The sequence below is a fragment of the Pseudopodoces humilis genome, chromosome 5, assembly GCF_049639895.1.
Source record: "Pseudopodoces humilis isolate 2021_Gansu_Grassland_sample_001 chromosome 5, ASM4963989v1, whole genome shotgun sequence".
NCBI lineage: Eukaryota > Metazoa > Chordata > Aves > Passeriformes > Paridae > Pseudopodoces > Pseudopodoces humilis.
Genome location: NC_142204.1, coordinates 40016209 through 40030914, shown reverse-complemented (window position 1 = coordinate 40030914; position 14706 = coordinate 40016209). Strand labels below are relative to the sequence as shown.

Here is a 14706-nt window from a genome sequence, read left to right as displayed (position 1 = left end):
TGGCACTTGGTGTGATGGTTTAGTTGAGGTATTAGGGCTGAGCTGGACTCCATGATCTTGGAGGTCTTTTCCAACCTAGTAATTCTGTGAAATTATGCAGGCATTGTGATAGACTATTTTGTGATAAAACTGTTTAAAATTCAGTTGTAAGCTTGAGTTGGAATAAATAGTAAACCGTAATATTATACATATTTAATTACATTAATAAATTCATAGTCCAGGTTCATTCCTCATGCTTAGAGAAGGAGTTTTAGTACTTGTTTCTGAGTTTGGGTTCACTTTTGTTTTTAGATATTTAGATAGTGGAGAGACTGGCATCAGGAGTTTATGAAAAGCCCTGCTTTGCTTTTACTACTGCAACTTACAGAAATGTTTGAACCACCTTTGAATCCAAAAAAACATTGAAACAACAAAACTCTTTTAATCAACAGAAACTTCTAATTTTTATGACTCTCAGTTAACACTGGACTTGTTTTTCTTTTTCAGTTATTATACAGGAATGTGGCACCAAAAAGCAGTATGAAGTAGTTGGACGTTTTCCATTAGTTGACCCTTGGTGGAAAGTTAATGTTAAAGTTAAAAAAATGGGGTCAAAGTACTTTGTGCAAGGATATCCATCGTATTTTCTGCAGACTGATGTAGAAGAAAACAACCGACAAGTATTTTCACTCTTTCTTAAGGAATGTGGTGTTCCTGAAAATTGGAAAGAAAAGTTTTTTGCTTGGCTTCCTATGGAGTTTGTGCTGAGTTTTAGCAATCTTGAAGAAAAACTAAAACAGTTCCAAGTTTCACAGCTACAGCCAAGGAGGAGCCAAATAGATACCAAGGATTATGACATCTTCTATTATGTTTCAAAATCATGTAGGTATATCCTGTGCTGTTTTAATTGTTTTTTAAGGTATTCTATCTCATATACTGAATTCAAACTAAGATGTATTCATTTGAAATGTATATTCAAATGATTCTTTTATTTTAAAATAATTCAGGACAGTAGGACAACTGATCAGTTAAAGGTTGCCATACAGAAAGACTTTGCTGGATTCTGTAGTCTAAGTAGAATTGTCTGTGCTAGGGATACTCCAGCCCTGGAAGTGCTGAAGGCCAGGTTGGATGGGGCTTGGAGCAACCTGGTCTAGTGGAAGGTGGAAGGAGTTTGGAACTAGTTGACATTTAAGGTCACTTCCAGCCCAAACCATTTTATGCTTCTGTGATTCTATGATGCAAAGGCACTGGTACTTCCTATATAGTTTATTTATACTATAAACTATATAGCTTATTCAGCTATAACAAGGCTTATTGAAAAATGGGTTCAGCACTAATTTAGCATGGTGACGATGGCTTTTTAGGACTGCGCATGTTCAAAAGTAGTATAGGTGCTTCTCTGTAATACAGGGATCAGTGAAGGAGTTCAGCATAGTCTTAATCAGCTGTGCTAAATAGACTAGGTGTGTTTGAATCATGCCTGTCAGCAGATTGGTGTGGCTGGGAGCAGACTGTGGAAGCACTGGAATGTCTCCACATGGAGATAGTTCAGACTTCTGAGGATGCTGTTTTGGGCAGTGTTGGTGTGTGTGACATGAATGTGACCACCTCAGTGTTAGAAATTGGATCAGGAGTGTGCTTTTGAAGCAGACATCCCCCTTGTCCTCCCTGTGATGCAGTCTCTGAGAGCACTGACTGTATCCCTGCTGGATGAAACCCAAACAATGTGTTCTACTTGCATTCCTGAGGTACTCTGATCTATAATGGGTATTCAGTCTGTGGGACCAGACTTAGCTGGTCTGAAGCAAAACACTGAAATACACAGAAGGTCAGGATGTCTGAGGTGTGCCCTCAGCATTAGAGCTCTTGTTTTGCTATGATGATCTGTTTCCATAACCTGTACAGACAGGTTGGGTCTATCTACAGTTATGTGTAAGCAAGCAAAGTTTTCCAGTACTTGGTTTACTGAGCAGTATCAGTTCAGATGATGGAGATGATGCTTTTGGATGTCAAATTATGTGTAACAGGAGAGTTCAGAGCCTCTGCTAGACTTGAACAGACCCTACTTCAAATCCCATGTGTAATGACAGGAAAATATTCAGAGTTCTGTAGACTTTTTTGGCCTCATTTTGTTCTCTTTTTGTAATGATAGAAAAGATTGCACAGTGTGCTTATGTATTCTCTTCATCCTTCTTGTAGCTGGTGGTTTTGTTCTAGTATCTAGCTTAAACTGATTTGCTATGTTTTAAGCTTTAGTCTTTCTCTATCCATGAGCAACATAGACCCTTCCCCTATACCAGTTGCTACTGTTAGTATTGTAAATTTTTTTGGTTGTCATTAATTGTTATGGGCTTGACTGGTTTTTTCTTCAAGTCTTTATGGTATTTTTTTGTATGTAGAAATTGTGTGTATTGATGATTTGCATGTAAATTAAGTACTTGCTTAGAAGGGAAAAAGTTTTATCTTTGTCTTTATGAGGGTAAGACAGTGATCAGAAAAAAATACTTAAGTGAGAAAAATTAGTGTTTTAAATTTTCCTTAACACTTACTTAAAAATAGCCTATTTTTTCCAAGAGATAAAGCTTCTGAAAGTCTCACTTTCTTTTTACATCTTATTTTCTTTCTTCTGAAATTACTTCTTTAAAGCAAAATATGGAGCAAATCAGTTCCATTATTCCTTTCTCTCAGCCCATGACTGATGTAAACAGGGAAAGTGATAGCTTAATTTTGGGGTCATTGAGAAAGCCAGTGGCGAGCACTTTTTTGGTAAGTTCCTCTACTGATCTGATACTACAAATTTAGAAGCCTCTTTTCGTATTTTGCATTTGAAATACATGAAATCTGTATGAAAATTACTTCTAGGTAAGAGGCAGGCATGGTGAGGTCTGAACTGACTTTCTACAAAATGCTGTTGAGTATGCAGTTTAAACCAAATGCATAATATGTATATTTTCCAAGTGAATTCATTTAGTTGCTGGTTTTATGTCATCTGTTTACACTGTTTTTTTCTTAAGGCAGTTCAGGGAAAAAAGACTTTTAAAAAATATGAAAAGGGTTATGAAAAATAAGAAAGTGAGAGAAATTTGTGAAGTCTTATGTATAAGGGAGGCAGAAGGGTGAAGCCAGAGTCAGTGTAAATTGCTTTGCAACAGTCTTTGTATATCACATAAAATTTGCTGTGCTTGTGGTGCGTGCAGTTGCAGGAAAGGCGGTACTGGGAGCTCTGGCTTTTCCGAGAATACTGGAGTTCTTGCCGATTCTTCTGCCACGCCACTTTTGCTGTCTGTTAGATAAGATGTGTTGGCAAAGAAAGGCTGATGTGGATGGTGAGGAGGTAACTGATGAGTTGGTAACAAAATTGGATGAGATACTAGAGGATGAGCCATGGAAACTTGGATTCAGCAGGGTAAGTAATATTAAGTACAGTAAAAATATGGTGTTTGCTGCATTTGAGGTGCATTAGACTATAGTGCTGTTTTAGTTGGGTTCACTTGATAAAATGGGCATTTGTAGGGGCTAAGCATAGTTCATTTGGAAATGGATGATGTACTGGACTCAGTTTTAGCAAAAGATTTTGTTTTTCCAGTTGGTCTAGAATAAATCTCAGAAGATTTTTGAAAGTGGTTTTGTTACAACCATTTGTTTAGTATTCTCTACAAGAGACAGAAAATGAAATGTTTGAGGTAATTGGGCCGAAAGTTGGGTAATTTAAAATCCTCAGCTGTTCTCTTCAATTTTATACTGGTAAATGAGACTTTCTTTTCCTAATATGTAGAGCAGTATCTGTGCTTTCATAGTAAGGTAGATAAGTTTCTCTCTAAGAGGTCATCTGGTCCAGTAGTTTGTTTTTTTGTAATGGAATTTGCAATGGTTGCTTACCTCCCTGTTTTCCTTTGCTGTGCTTGCCATGAGCTTTGCTGCTGCACATCATCTTAGCAGTCCCGTACCTCACATAGGAGCTACAGCTTTAGTTGTTCAAAAATGTGCTTGGTTTTCCCTCTGCTTTACTGATGAATGTTCTGACTTGTCTTTAAGAGCTCTAATTTCAGAGATTCAGCAGGGTAGCAAATATATTCCAGTGTTTCTCATAATTTAAAAATATTTTCCTGATGTCCAATTTGACTGTTCCTTGGTGCAATATGGACTTGTTGCTCTCTTGCTTCAAGGACCTGCAGTCTCACTGCAGTTTTTTATTGCTTGAAGACTCTCTTAAGCTTTTTCTCTCATGACTGAGCAAGTTAATTTAATTTTTCTTTCTCTCAATATGCAATATGATTGCATATCTCAATCTTTCACTATTTTGTCATAGTGTGGCATATTTCTTGAACATGTTCAGAATCGGGTACAGTATTCTGGCTAATGGTTTTCCTGTGCTCTGTCCCTACAGTTTGTGTACCTTTACATGAAAATATGTTATTTGGTGTGCATGAGTTCTCCCTAATACCCAGTTTCTGTGCCAGGTATTTTTATTTTAAAAAATTCTGTTTCCTACAGAAGGGTGACTAAAGAGGAATTATCACTCCAGCTTACTTTTAAGTATTTTGCTTTATGAAAAGTATGTACGTTTTTGCAAACTTCTACCCTCTGAATTGCAATTTGTATTTACTATGAGGAATGCTATTCAGCAAGAAGCTAACAACTTCTGAAATAAATTTATGTTTGCTTTTACTCTTTTTGGGGAGAAGATTATGTATAAGGAGTTGAACCTTCCTTACTGTGAGGCAACATGGGCCACCTTCTGTCAGTGTGAACATCTCCTCCGGAAGATTCCTGGCTTGCAGAAGAATGCATTAATTCTGTATGATCAGCTCAAGACACGCTGTAGACAAATGGGACACACATATGAAGATCAAGATGAATTAGCTCGTTTTGTATCCAAACACATGTCCATTGAGCATGTTTGGCAGTCTCTTGAATTTTTGAAAGATCAGAATGTAGTGATTAAGGAGAAAAAGCTGGTGTTTCTGCCTCATCTTTACAAATCTGAAAAAGATATTGCAATGTATGTAGGTGACCTTCTATCAAACCACACATGGAAACTGGATGTGGATGTGAAAAAGATACTTAGCATTTCTGAGGCACCAAGAGAAACAGTAGATAACAAAATGGATATTACCCTGGCACATGAAATGGATGAAAATAATCCGGACAATCATAATGGTGAAAATCACTTTTCTGAAAAGGAGGTGGGCTCTATGTCTGGTATCCAAAGTAGAACAGAGGTAGACAAAGATCAAGCGATTGCTGTAAAAAAAATTTGTTCTAATCCTGTCACAATCATCAGTGGAAAAGGAGGCTGTGGGAAGAGTACAATAGTTAGCTCCCTTTTTCGTCACTTAAAGCAGATGGAAAAAGAAGTGGAAGCTGCTTCTAAGGACTTTGAAGAAGACTTAGATGCATCTGAGGAATGGAATACATTTGATCACCACTGGGAATCAGAGAATATGTATGCAAAAAAAATATTGAATGTACTATTCACTGCACCTACAGGGAGGGCAACAAGTCTTTTGAGAGAAAAAACACAGCTTCCTGCATATACGCTGCATCAGGTAAGGTTTGTTCTGGGTTTTGTTTCTTGTTGGTTTTTTTTTTTAATTAGGTTATAGAACACCTTTTGGTACTGTCCATTTTGTTTTGGGGAAAAAAAACTGAAGCTCATTATTGAAATTTCCTTAAGAAATGTGTAGCCTATTTTTGTTATTAATGTTAATGCTTGAGTACAGCTTATCAGCATCTGAAAGTCAGCATTATGTTTTGGGGAAATCTTAAATCATTTGAAATACGTTATTTGCTAACTTTGGTTTCTTTACTATTTATACACATCTGAAACTTGTGCTTCTCTAGGGCATCGGGTTTTCTCAGTTTTGCATTTCATTTTAATGAAGACAAAAATAATTTCTAGGTGGTAGAGCTGTTTTCTAGGATCCTGTTGCCTAGCAATTATAGCAGCACATGCATGAAAAGATCAGTAGCCTGGGGTTGAATAATGAGAGAAATTTCATTTGCATAGTGTTTTCTTAATTAATGTTAGGTATTGTGGAATTTAATAGAACAAAGTAGAAAGCATACTCTATTAATAAAATTAGGCCAAGTCTCTCTCGTTCTAGGTAGCAAAAGGTGCCAAGAAGACATTGGAATTGTGGAATAACCCATATAAATAGAAATTATAATAATAGAAAAAGTACTTTTGGCTTATTTTATCTTCGGGGACTGGATAGTTAGTTGCCTGTTCCCCTTCCCCATGCAATTTTGGGTGTTATTAACCACAGCAAGTTGTAGTAGGTGTTCTGTTACTGAGCAGCCTAATGGTTGACCTTGTGTCTTTCCTGTAGGAAAAAAAAGACACTGCTTTTATGTAAGTCAGTGTCACTAATCTCAGCTAGAAATGTATTCACTGAGCTGGAAAATAAGACTGAGTGGTTGAGTCTTCTGGGTCTTTACATGTGTAAGTTCAGAACTTCGGGTAATAGCTCTACATACGTTAGATGATACCACACTGTCTACTTTTGTAACATAGTTTACAGTTTAGTAATTTAGTAGTGATTAGTGTCAGAGCCTGCTTTATTTTTATTTGTTTTTAGATTATCTATAGTTTTAAATCGTGGAGGCGGAGTGACCAAGCACAGCCATGGAAGTTTTCTACAGTGACGGTTCTCATTGTGGATGAAGGAAGTTTGGTGTCTGTACACATTCTTAGTTTAGTTTTAAAACTCTTGCGTGAGCATGCTCAGCTTGCTAAACTTATTATTTTAGGTAAGTGAAACAGTAAATTTAACATTATTCAATGTGTAATAATGCACAATATACAGTGTAACTATCAGCTCCCACAGAGTATCTTAAAAATCTCAGAATGTTACATTGTTCTGAACTTAGATACTTCTGCTCTTTCTTAAGGTCAGATAAGAGAGACAATTTTCCAAAGGTCAGTATGAAAGTATCAGTATTTCCGTTATTGTTTAGAAGTGTTTTGTCTTTTCCTGACTTCCATGTGGTAGCTTATTACATCTTGCAACTGGAAAACTTTTCTGATTTCCTTAAATCGGAAGGAGCTATTGCTAGCATATGAATTGTATGTTAGGAGGGAGTTTCCATGCAATTCTTAATGTTAGGATCATCTTGTTTTAATTTAAAAAGGAAAGCAAAGAAATGTAAAGTCAAATTTTTATGCTTCCTTAGAGGTTTCCTTTTTGACATGCCATTTATGGTATTTGTTTTTAAATATGTAGCTTTCAAAGTGTGTTTGAGTAAGATGTGATCACTGTCAGTGCTCATCAGGCAGAGAGATTTGCACTTGCTAGTAAAGCACGGCTGAGTGAGGAGTATAAAAAAAACTTTAACTAGACTGCAACCTTATTCCTAAAGTTTCTTAGATTCTTTTAAGTTTTATTACATGTGAATTGTATTAAGGATGGAGATTACAATGTATAGGCTTGAGTATTTATTCATTCTAGTGTTCATTGTTTTTAAAGACAAATTTCAACAGATGTTGGGTTATTTCTTCTCACAAAAAATAATATGCATTCTGTTTAGGTGATACTAGACAGCTACCGAGCATAGACCCAGGAAACATGTTAGCTGATATCTTTGAGGGTCTAAAATCAAGAGGCTTTTCTGTGGAACTGCGAACTAACCACAGAGCTGAATCACAACTAATTGTAGATAATGCATCAAGGTAGGATATCCTAATGTGTGTATGAAGAATTCTTGTAATTCTTGCTTGGCCTCTTACCTGCAAATAGCAGTGCATCCAGATTTGACTCTGTAGTATTGTTAAGATTTTTTAGTCCAAATCCGTAACATTGGTTTTAAAAACAAACAAACCCCCAAAACAACAGCAACAAAACCCTACAGATTTTTTCAGAAGGATATATTGGACAAAAAAATGTGTGTGCTGGAACACTCTTGAATTTTATGGGATGTATTTCACTATTATGCTATCAGATACTCTCTGTTGTTTTTAAATGAGTTGTAAATGCACAGCTGACTCTATGCCTTCTAAAATGGCCTACAATTGCTCCTCTAAAAAGAGTCTTTAAAGACATTGCTGATAAATGTGACAACTAAAACAGACTGAATTGCTTGGAGAATTTAGATGTCAAGGGTCATTACATCACTGTTTCTTTCTATTTTTTTCTGTATCAATACCTAAAGAGTCTAAATGTTTCCAGAATTTGCATTACTTCTGTTTTGTAAATAATCCTGTTTCCTATCAGTACTTGATTTCTTCTTTAAACCTCTAAGAACAAAATCTAGATTTTGATGTTAATTGAATTTGAGAATATTCTGAACATTTGCAAGATGTCTAGAAGTGTTTTACAAATATTCTTGTTTTTTGATGACACTTCTGTTTTAGTCCATTTTGCTCCCATGGGAAGAACTGTATAGGTAATACTAAGTATCTGCTGAAGTGATGGAGGGTTTAGAGTATAAACTACCAATTTTTTTCAATATGAAATTAAGTTGTGCTCTGAGGAAAGAGTTTCCAGGGCATGTGGTGTAGATGACAAAAATTTCTAAGTGGTGAATTTAGGCTGATGCAGATGATGATACACTGGAATTCTTTAACTGAAAATAACTTTCCGGTTTCCCTCCAATGCTCTGGTCCAGAATCTCTCACCGGCAGCTTCCTGAATTTGATGAGGTGCTGAAAGTTTCTGCTTGGAATGAGGAAATGACAATGCCAATCCCGGAAAAGAAATTTATTTTTATTGCTTTGCCTGCTGGCGGGAATTGTGAGAGTATGTGTGTATAGTCAGTTTGTTATCTTGATTTTTCCTTTGGTAAAGCATAGACTATTGTCTGGAATAAAAATTTTGGGAATATTTTAGTCTGGCTTTGTGGTATAAATTTAAATGCTACATTCAAAGTTTTGTCTTTTGCCTTCTATAAGTGCACACAGCAAGACGTGTAAGTGCAAAGAATGGGCTGTAGAGCTGCAGCTCACCAGTTAGACTTTGAAATGGGGGACAGCTTCCACCACTGTAATTGAATGTGGTTGTCTTTTTATATTGTATCTGGAGCCGTCAAACCTTTGGAGATTTTCAGAATCGATTCAGAGGCGAATCATTCGAGCAAAAAGCAACTGTAACAGTATGGTGTGCTGGACAGGATTGTGCTCCCAGCTGTAGAATTGAGTTAGGAAAATTCTAAGAAGGGATGCCAGTATTTCTTTTAACATGTTTTGGGGTCGGGGCTAGAGGCATTGTTTACTGGTTTTTTTTGACATTTATTGGGTATAAGTGGATTGAGTGGCCTCTCTTATATGCATTAAAAAGCTTCAAGGGGAACGTGGAAAAAAATAATAGTACAAACACTATCACCTTACCTTACTCTAGCAAAATCCTCAGCAAACAGAATACTAAAAGCAGATTTCTTCTGTGAAATCCAAGTGTGTAGGTCTGTAGCTTGAAAATATTTAATCTTTACGTCTTCAATGTGCTGTATCTAAACCTTATTTTGCATGAAATATGCTCCATGCAACTTGTTGTTTAACACAGAAATAAGAATTTGTTTCTTTCCATATCACTCTAGTTTCTCAGATTTTAATAGTGGATTAACTGCATGATGTTTTCTTGGGTGTTTTGTGGTGTGTATTTGTTTCTTTGAGGGGTGTGTCATTTTGTGTGGGAATTTTTCAGGGGGGGTTTTGTTTCTTTTCTGTTTTTTAAACAAGTTGAGATGTCATTAAAGCAATAAATAAGCCAAGACAGTTTCATATTGAATTATATTTTTCTTTTTTAAATTCAATATTTTTATGTTTTACTTTTTATGTCTTTTAAAACAGATCTACAAACTGCAATAAAGCTTTTACTTAAAAAAGGGCCGGGATTGGAGGATGCCAAGCAGTCACAATTCATTGCTTTCAGAAGGTAATGGAGTGTGCAGGCAGACATTGAAAAAGTCCTTGCTAGCAGCCACAATCTAAAAATAGCTGAGTGTGTTGAGCTGGAGAGACTAGTGGCAGTAGCATAAAACTGCTGAATACCTGGAGTACTCATCACATAAAAAGGGTGGGATGTAGGGCTCTAAGACACCTGGAAGAAAGATTGTGGAAGTTAGTAATCACAGGAGCATGAATAGTATGCATGGCTTCAAAGAAACACTGAAGGGATGGAAGGGATAAAGTGCACTAGTACCAGTAGTCCATTACCTTGAGTTCTGCACAAAGGGGTACTTTAGGAAAAAGCTCCTTCACCTTTAATTGTGGAGAACCTTTTCTCAGTAAGTAAGAAACACCTACTATTTACAGGTTCCCAGTGAGCTAATAAGTGATTTGTGAATGCTGAGTAACTCTGATTATCAATTTTTTTCTCCAGTCTGCATTCAGGTACAATACTGTATATTAGTACAATACTGCTATCATTATATATTAAATTGTTATTAATACAATACTGCTATAAGTGATTTTTGTGTATGATTCTTCTATAATATATTTATAGGTATTTAAGCTGCATTTAAAAGTTAAAATTCCAGGTCTTTAAAAAGCAAATAAATCTTCTTGCTGTTTTTAATATATCCACAGAAAATAATCTCTCCAGGTTTTAGTTTTTCTTTAATTTTCTTTATCGTAAAAACATCTCTAACTAATCTAGGTGTACAGTGCAAAAACTTTCTGTGGTATTTAGACAAAACTGTTCCTTTACTGCTCTGTGTTCTAAACTCTGAATAAGTAATTGTTCTTAATAGATGGTGGAAGATCATCAGAGAGAAAAGGGGCTTTTTCCATTATTTATAAATTAATGCTAATGTGACATTGCTTGTAATTGTATTTTTTGTATATCGTGATTTTGTTCATGTTCTTGTTTTGATTTAGGCAAGATTGTGATCTAATAAATGAACTTTGTTGCCAACATTATTCAAATCATTTAACCAGGTAAGCCAGTGTTGCACACTTTTCCTGTGACCGATGTAATTTTGTTTTTGAAAGTTTTTTGGTTTTGAGAGTTTTGGAAGTTGAATTTTTGTTTTGAAAGCCGGGACAACATTGTAAATAAGACTGTAAAACTTCCAGTGTTTCATCTAGAACTGATTATGTTATAAATAATTTATAAAATAAACTTTATTTTATTATTTATAAAGTTATTTATTATTTATAAAGTTTATAAACTTTAATCTCATTTTGAACAGTGGTAAACTGCTTTTCATTTAAATTCATTGTGTGAGTTCTGAGATTTTAAGTTACTATTGAATATTCAAAATCTATATATAAAAGCAACATGAAAAAAAACCCATAAGGTTAATTTTTTTTTTTTGCTACTGTATGATTTCTAAATAGATTCTGAAATATTTTTTTGCTACTCTATATTACTGTTTTCTACCAAATGGTTTTACAAAAGTTCAAGACATAAATCTGTTACCCTAGCTATTTTGATTATTATTAAAGTTTTTCAATTTGGGTCACGTATAGAGAGCGAAAAGAGAAAAAATACTGAGATGTGGTAAATGCACACTTTGTAAATACATTTTCCCCTTCTTCTTTCTGTGACCCAGAGACCACAAGAACCGACTTCTATTTCAAAACGGGGACAAGATTGCCAGCACACGCAATGTGTATCTCAAGGATCTCTTGGCAGCCAGCGGTGTCAGAGAGGGTCCTAATAGCCAGAAATGCAGAAGTGCAGAAACCACACTCACTGCAGAGGCTGATGAGGAGGGCAAACGACTCTGCAATGGGGATATATTTTTCATTACAGAGGTAAGTCTTTGCTGCAAGAACTTGCACAAAGAAAACCTGGTGGGAAATTACTCACTGCTTGCTGAATCCCCCAAACAAAGCAATTCACACTTTATAAGTTTAGCCCATAATACATACTTAGTTTGGCTAAACAATCATGCAAAAGATGTGAAAAAGACAAAGTATGATAGAGTATTCAAAAAACCTCAATTCTGGGCTTTTTTGTACAATGTGTTTCAGTTGGTCTGATTGTGTTCAGTGTAAATACATTCTGTAAATACTCAAATGTATTGTAATTGAAACAGATAATGTTTAACATAGTCTGAAGTAAAGAGTAATGCTACAGCTAAAGTTTTCTCTGGCAGAAAACCAAGCTGGCCTAAAAGTTAACAGCAACAAAAAACTGTTTTTTTTTGCTGGGTTCAGTGAGTTGAGCAGTGAAAGCACCAGTACTTAGGGTAATCCCTGAACAGTGAAAACTGTTTTCCTTCAAGGTAGTCAGTGAAAGGCAGCAATTTATTTGGTTTAGTGTCTTCTGAAACTTTCAGTTGGTCGATGTTGCAGGTATTGTAATTTCAGGGAAAGCTAGAATAGGGAAGTACAGACATTGCTCCAGCTGCGGATCCAGGCTCACTGCTGAGTGTTGTGCTATTCTTTAAGGATGCAGAAATTGATAAGCAGCGCTTACTGACCATCAGCAGCACGTACGGCGGCTCCACATTCACTGTGAACTACAAGGCACTGAGGAAGTTGTGTCACATAAAGCATGCCTGGGCCAGAACTATTCACACATTCCAGGTAAAAACACAGCAGCTGTGAGGTAATACACTGTATTCACTCATGAATGAATCAGAAACATTCTTGAAACTAGAATTCCCTATAGAAAATATTCTTGAGAGCGTCCCCAGTTGCCTCCAACTTCCTCATTCTTGTCTTTTTTTTAACTATTTCCTGGAAATCAGCCTTTGAAAACCAGCATTTTCCCACGTTTCAGGGCTCTGAGGAAAGGACCGTGGTGTATGTGGTTGGCAATGCGGGCCGGCAGCACTGGCAGCACGTGTACACAGCCGTGACCAGGGGACGCTGCCGGGTCTACATCGTAGCTGAGGAGCTGCACCTCAGGAAAGCAGTAAAGAACAAGGAGATAACCAGAAAAACACATTTGCAGAGGTTTTTGAGAGAGGCAGTTGCAGAAACCAGTAGCTGTCCCGAACAAACATCTTCTTCCCTGATGAAGTGCTGGCAAAGTCAAGAGCTTGAGACTCAGTCTGTTTCTCTTACTCAAAGTGCTCCTGACCCACCTGAACTTCAAAGTAACCTCGTGATACAGGAGAGGTCATCAGTTCTCAGTAAAGAGCAGACAATCAGTTTGCAGCAAAGTCCATGTAAAAGACAAATTCCTGCATCTGAGGATGCTACAAAAATACCTCCTGTAAGTATCTCCTTACTGAGAAAGTTTAAAACAAACTTTTGCACTCTCTTTCACCAATGCAAGTCACCTGGGCACTGTTACGATGTTTTATTAATATTTATTTAATAATTTTCAAGTTGACCAGTAATTGGTGAAGCACTCAAATTTGGCAGATGTCTTTGCAGAGTAATGTATGGCTAATACAGAAAAAAAGGTTTAATGTCAATACTAACAAACTTATACATGTTTTTACTCTCAGAGTGATCTGTTGACCAGCTTAGCCTGTATCAGCTTATGGTCTGTGCACAAATGTCAGTTTTTAGGTGATGTGCTGTGAGATGTGTATAAAATGTAATAATTGAAATTGATTTTTATAAAGTCAGACCTACTAACAGATGCTTTTTTTTTTTCATTACATCTAATTTCTGAGCTCATGGAGAAAGAGCCTTTTTTGAAGAAGTTAAAGTATTTTAGGTCTGTTTCAAACTTGGGTAACATTTTTGTTTTGTTTTGACAGACAACAGCAGAAGAATCTCCACTTGGATCTTCCAGACTTAAGAATCTAAGTTTGGGTCAGCAAATTCCTAGGAAGCTTTTCAAAAGCTAACAGACAATTATTAATTGGTCTTGGTATAAACCTTTACCTAACCTATTCAAGATATTTGGGATGGACAAGCTGAATATGCAGGTGCCTTTCAAGGGCTTTATTGGTTTTGCATGTTCTATGAAGAACAGCTTGTTTTATGCTGCGCCTCTTATTTACATTTTCAGTGATTCATTTTTAGTAGATTCACTGGTGTATTGGTAATCAAAAATCATGTAATTCTTCTGTTTTGCTGAAGAATGAACTTACAGGTCTTTGAGGATCCAGATGTTCTCTTAAAAAATACACAAGGATGTATTTTGATTTTAAGACTCCTAGCTGTCCATACCAAGATTTATCCATCTCCAAATGCTACAGTATTGATGAGATGCTCTTACTGATGTGCCAAAACTATCGTTTCCTTGAGTAAAGCAAACAGTTTACTAAGGGGTGTAGGTTTTGTGAGCTTTGATGGATAATGGATTTTAATCTTGTTAAGACATAACAAGAAAGTTGCAATCAGTGACTTAGAAAACTTCTTCTATGATGTAGAACTTGCCATTGCTGCTTTAGCTAATAGTTCTGTGCTGATCTATGATGATCATGGTAAGAAAAGCAAAACTCCAAATCAGAGTTCAAATAACATTCCGCTTTCAGCTTTCTCATGTGCACTGTAGGACTTGCTGCAATTTCAAGATTAATAAATTGATTGTTAAACATCTGATGTCCATTAAAATGTAGACAACCTGCTTACCTTTAACATTTTTTCTTTTCACTCAGGGTAGGAAAAAGTATGCCACAAATATAAAAATGGTATTTTTTTCTAAAACACTGGGAAAAATATGAAGTTGAAAAACTCTACCTCATTTTTAACGTCTTTAAATCACTGTTTATTTCAATTTATACAGTTTTTCCATACAAATATTTGCAACAGTTTGAATTTCAAAAAACATAACATAGACGATAAATATCATGCTATTAAAGTATTAAATTTGTACAAAAATACTTTACAGTTTAATACTTATTTGTTACAAATAAAAATACATATTTAAGTGA

At 35.8% G+C, this 14706-nt stretch overlaps 1 protein-coding gene across 3 annotated transcripts in view; it reads left to right on the top strand.

The window, feature by feature from the left end:
- Window positions 1-14706, top strand: part of HELB (DNA helicase B) — a 16851-nt gene extending 2145 nt beyond the window's left edge. For 2 of the 3 annotated variants that reach the window (XM_014249101.2, XM_088054746.1), the window contains 12 exons: window positions 487-861; window positions 3180-3388; window positions 4668-5531; window positions 6564-6735; window positions 7513-7654; window positions 8590-8720; window positions 9767-9851; window positions 10796-10855; window positions 11473-11677; window positions 12317-12454; window positions 12651-13088; window positions 13585-14706. In XM_014249101.2, coding sequence (XP_014104576.2) covers window positions 487-861; window positions 3180-3388; window positions 4668-5531; window positions 6564-6735; window positions 7513-7654; window positions 8590-8720; window positions 9767-9851; window positions 10796-10855; window positions 11473-11677; window positions 12317-12454; window positions 12651-13088; window positions 13585-13674 — 2909 coding nt within the window. In that variant the 3' untranslated portion in view covers window positions 13675-14706. The remainder of the gene's footprint in view (window positions 1-486; window positions 862-3179; window positions 3389-4667; window positions 5532-6563; window positions 6736-7512; window positions 7655-8589; window positions 8721-9766; window positions 9852-10795; window positions 10856-11472; window positions 11678-12316; window positions 12455-12650; window positions 13089-13584) is intronic. The other variant, XM_014249102.2, reaches the window with a different exon arrangement.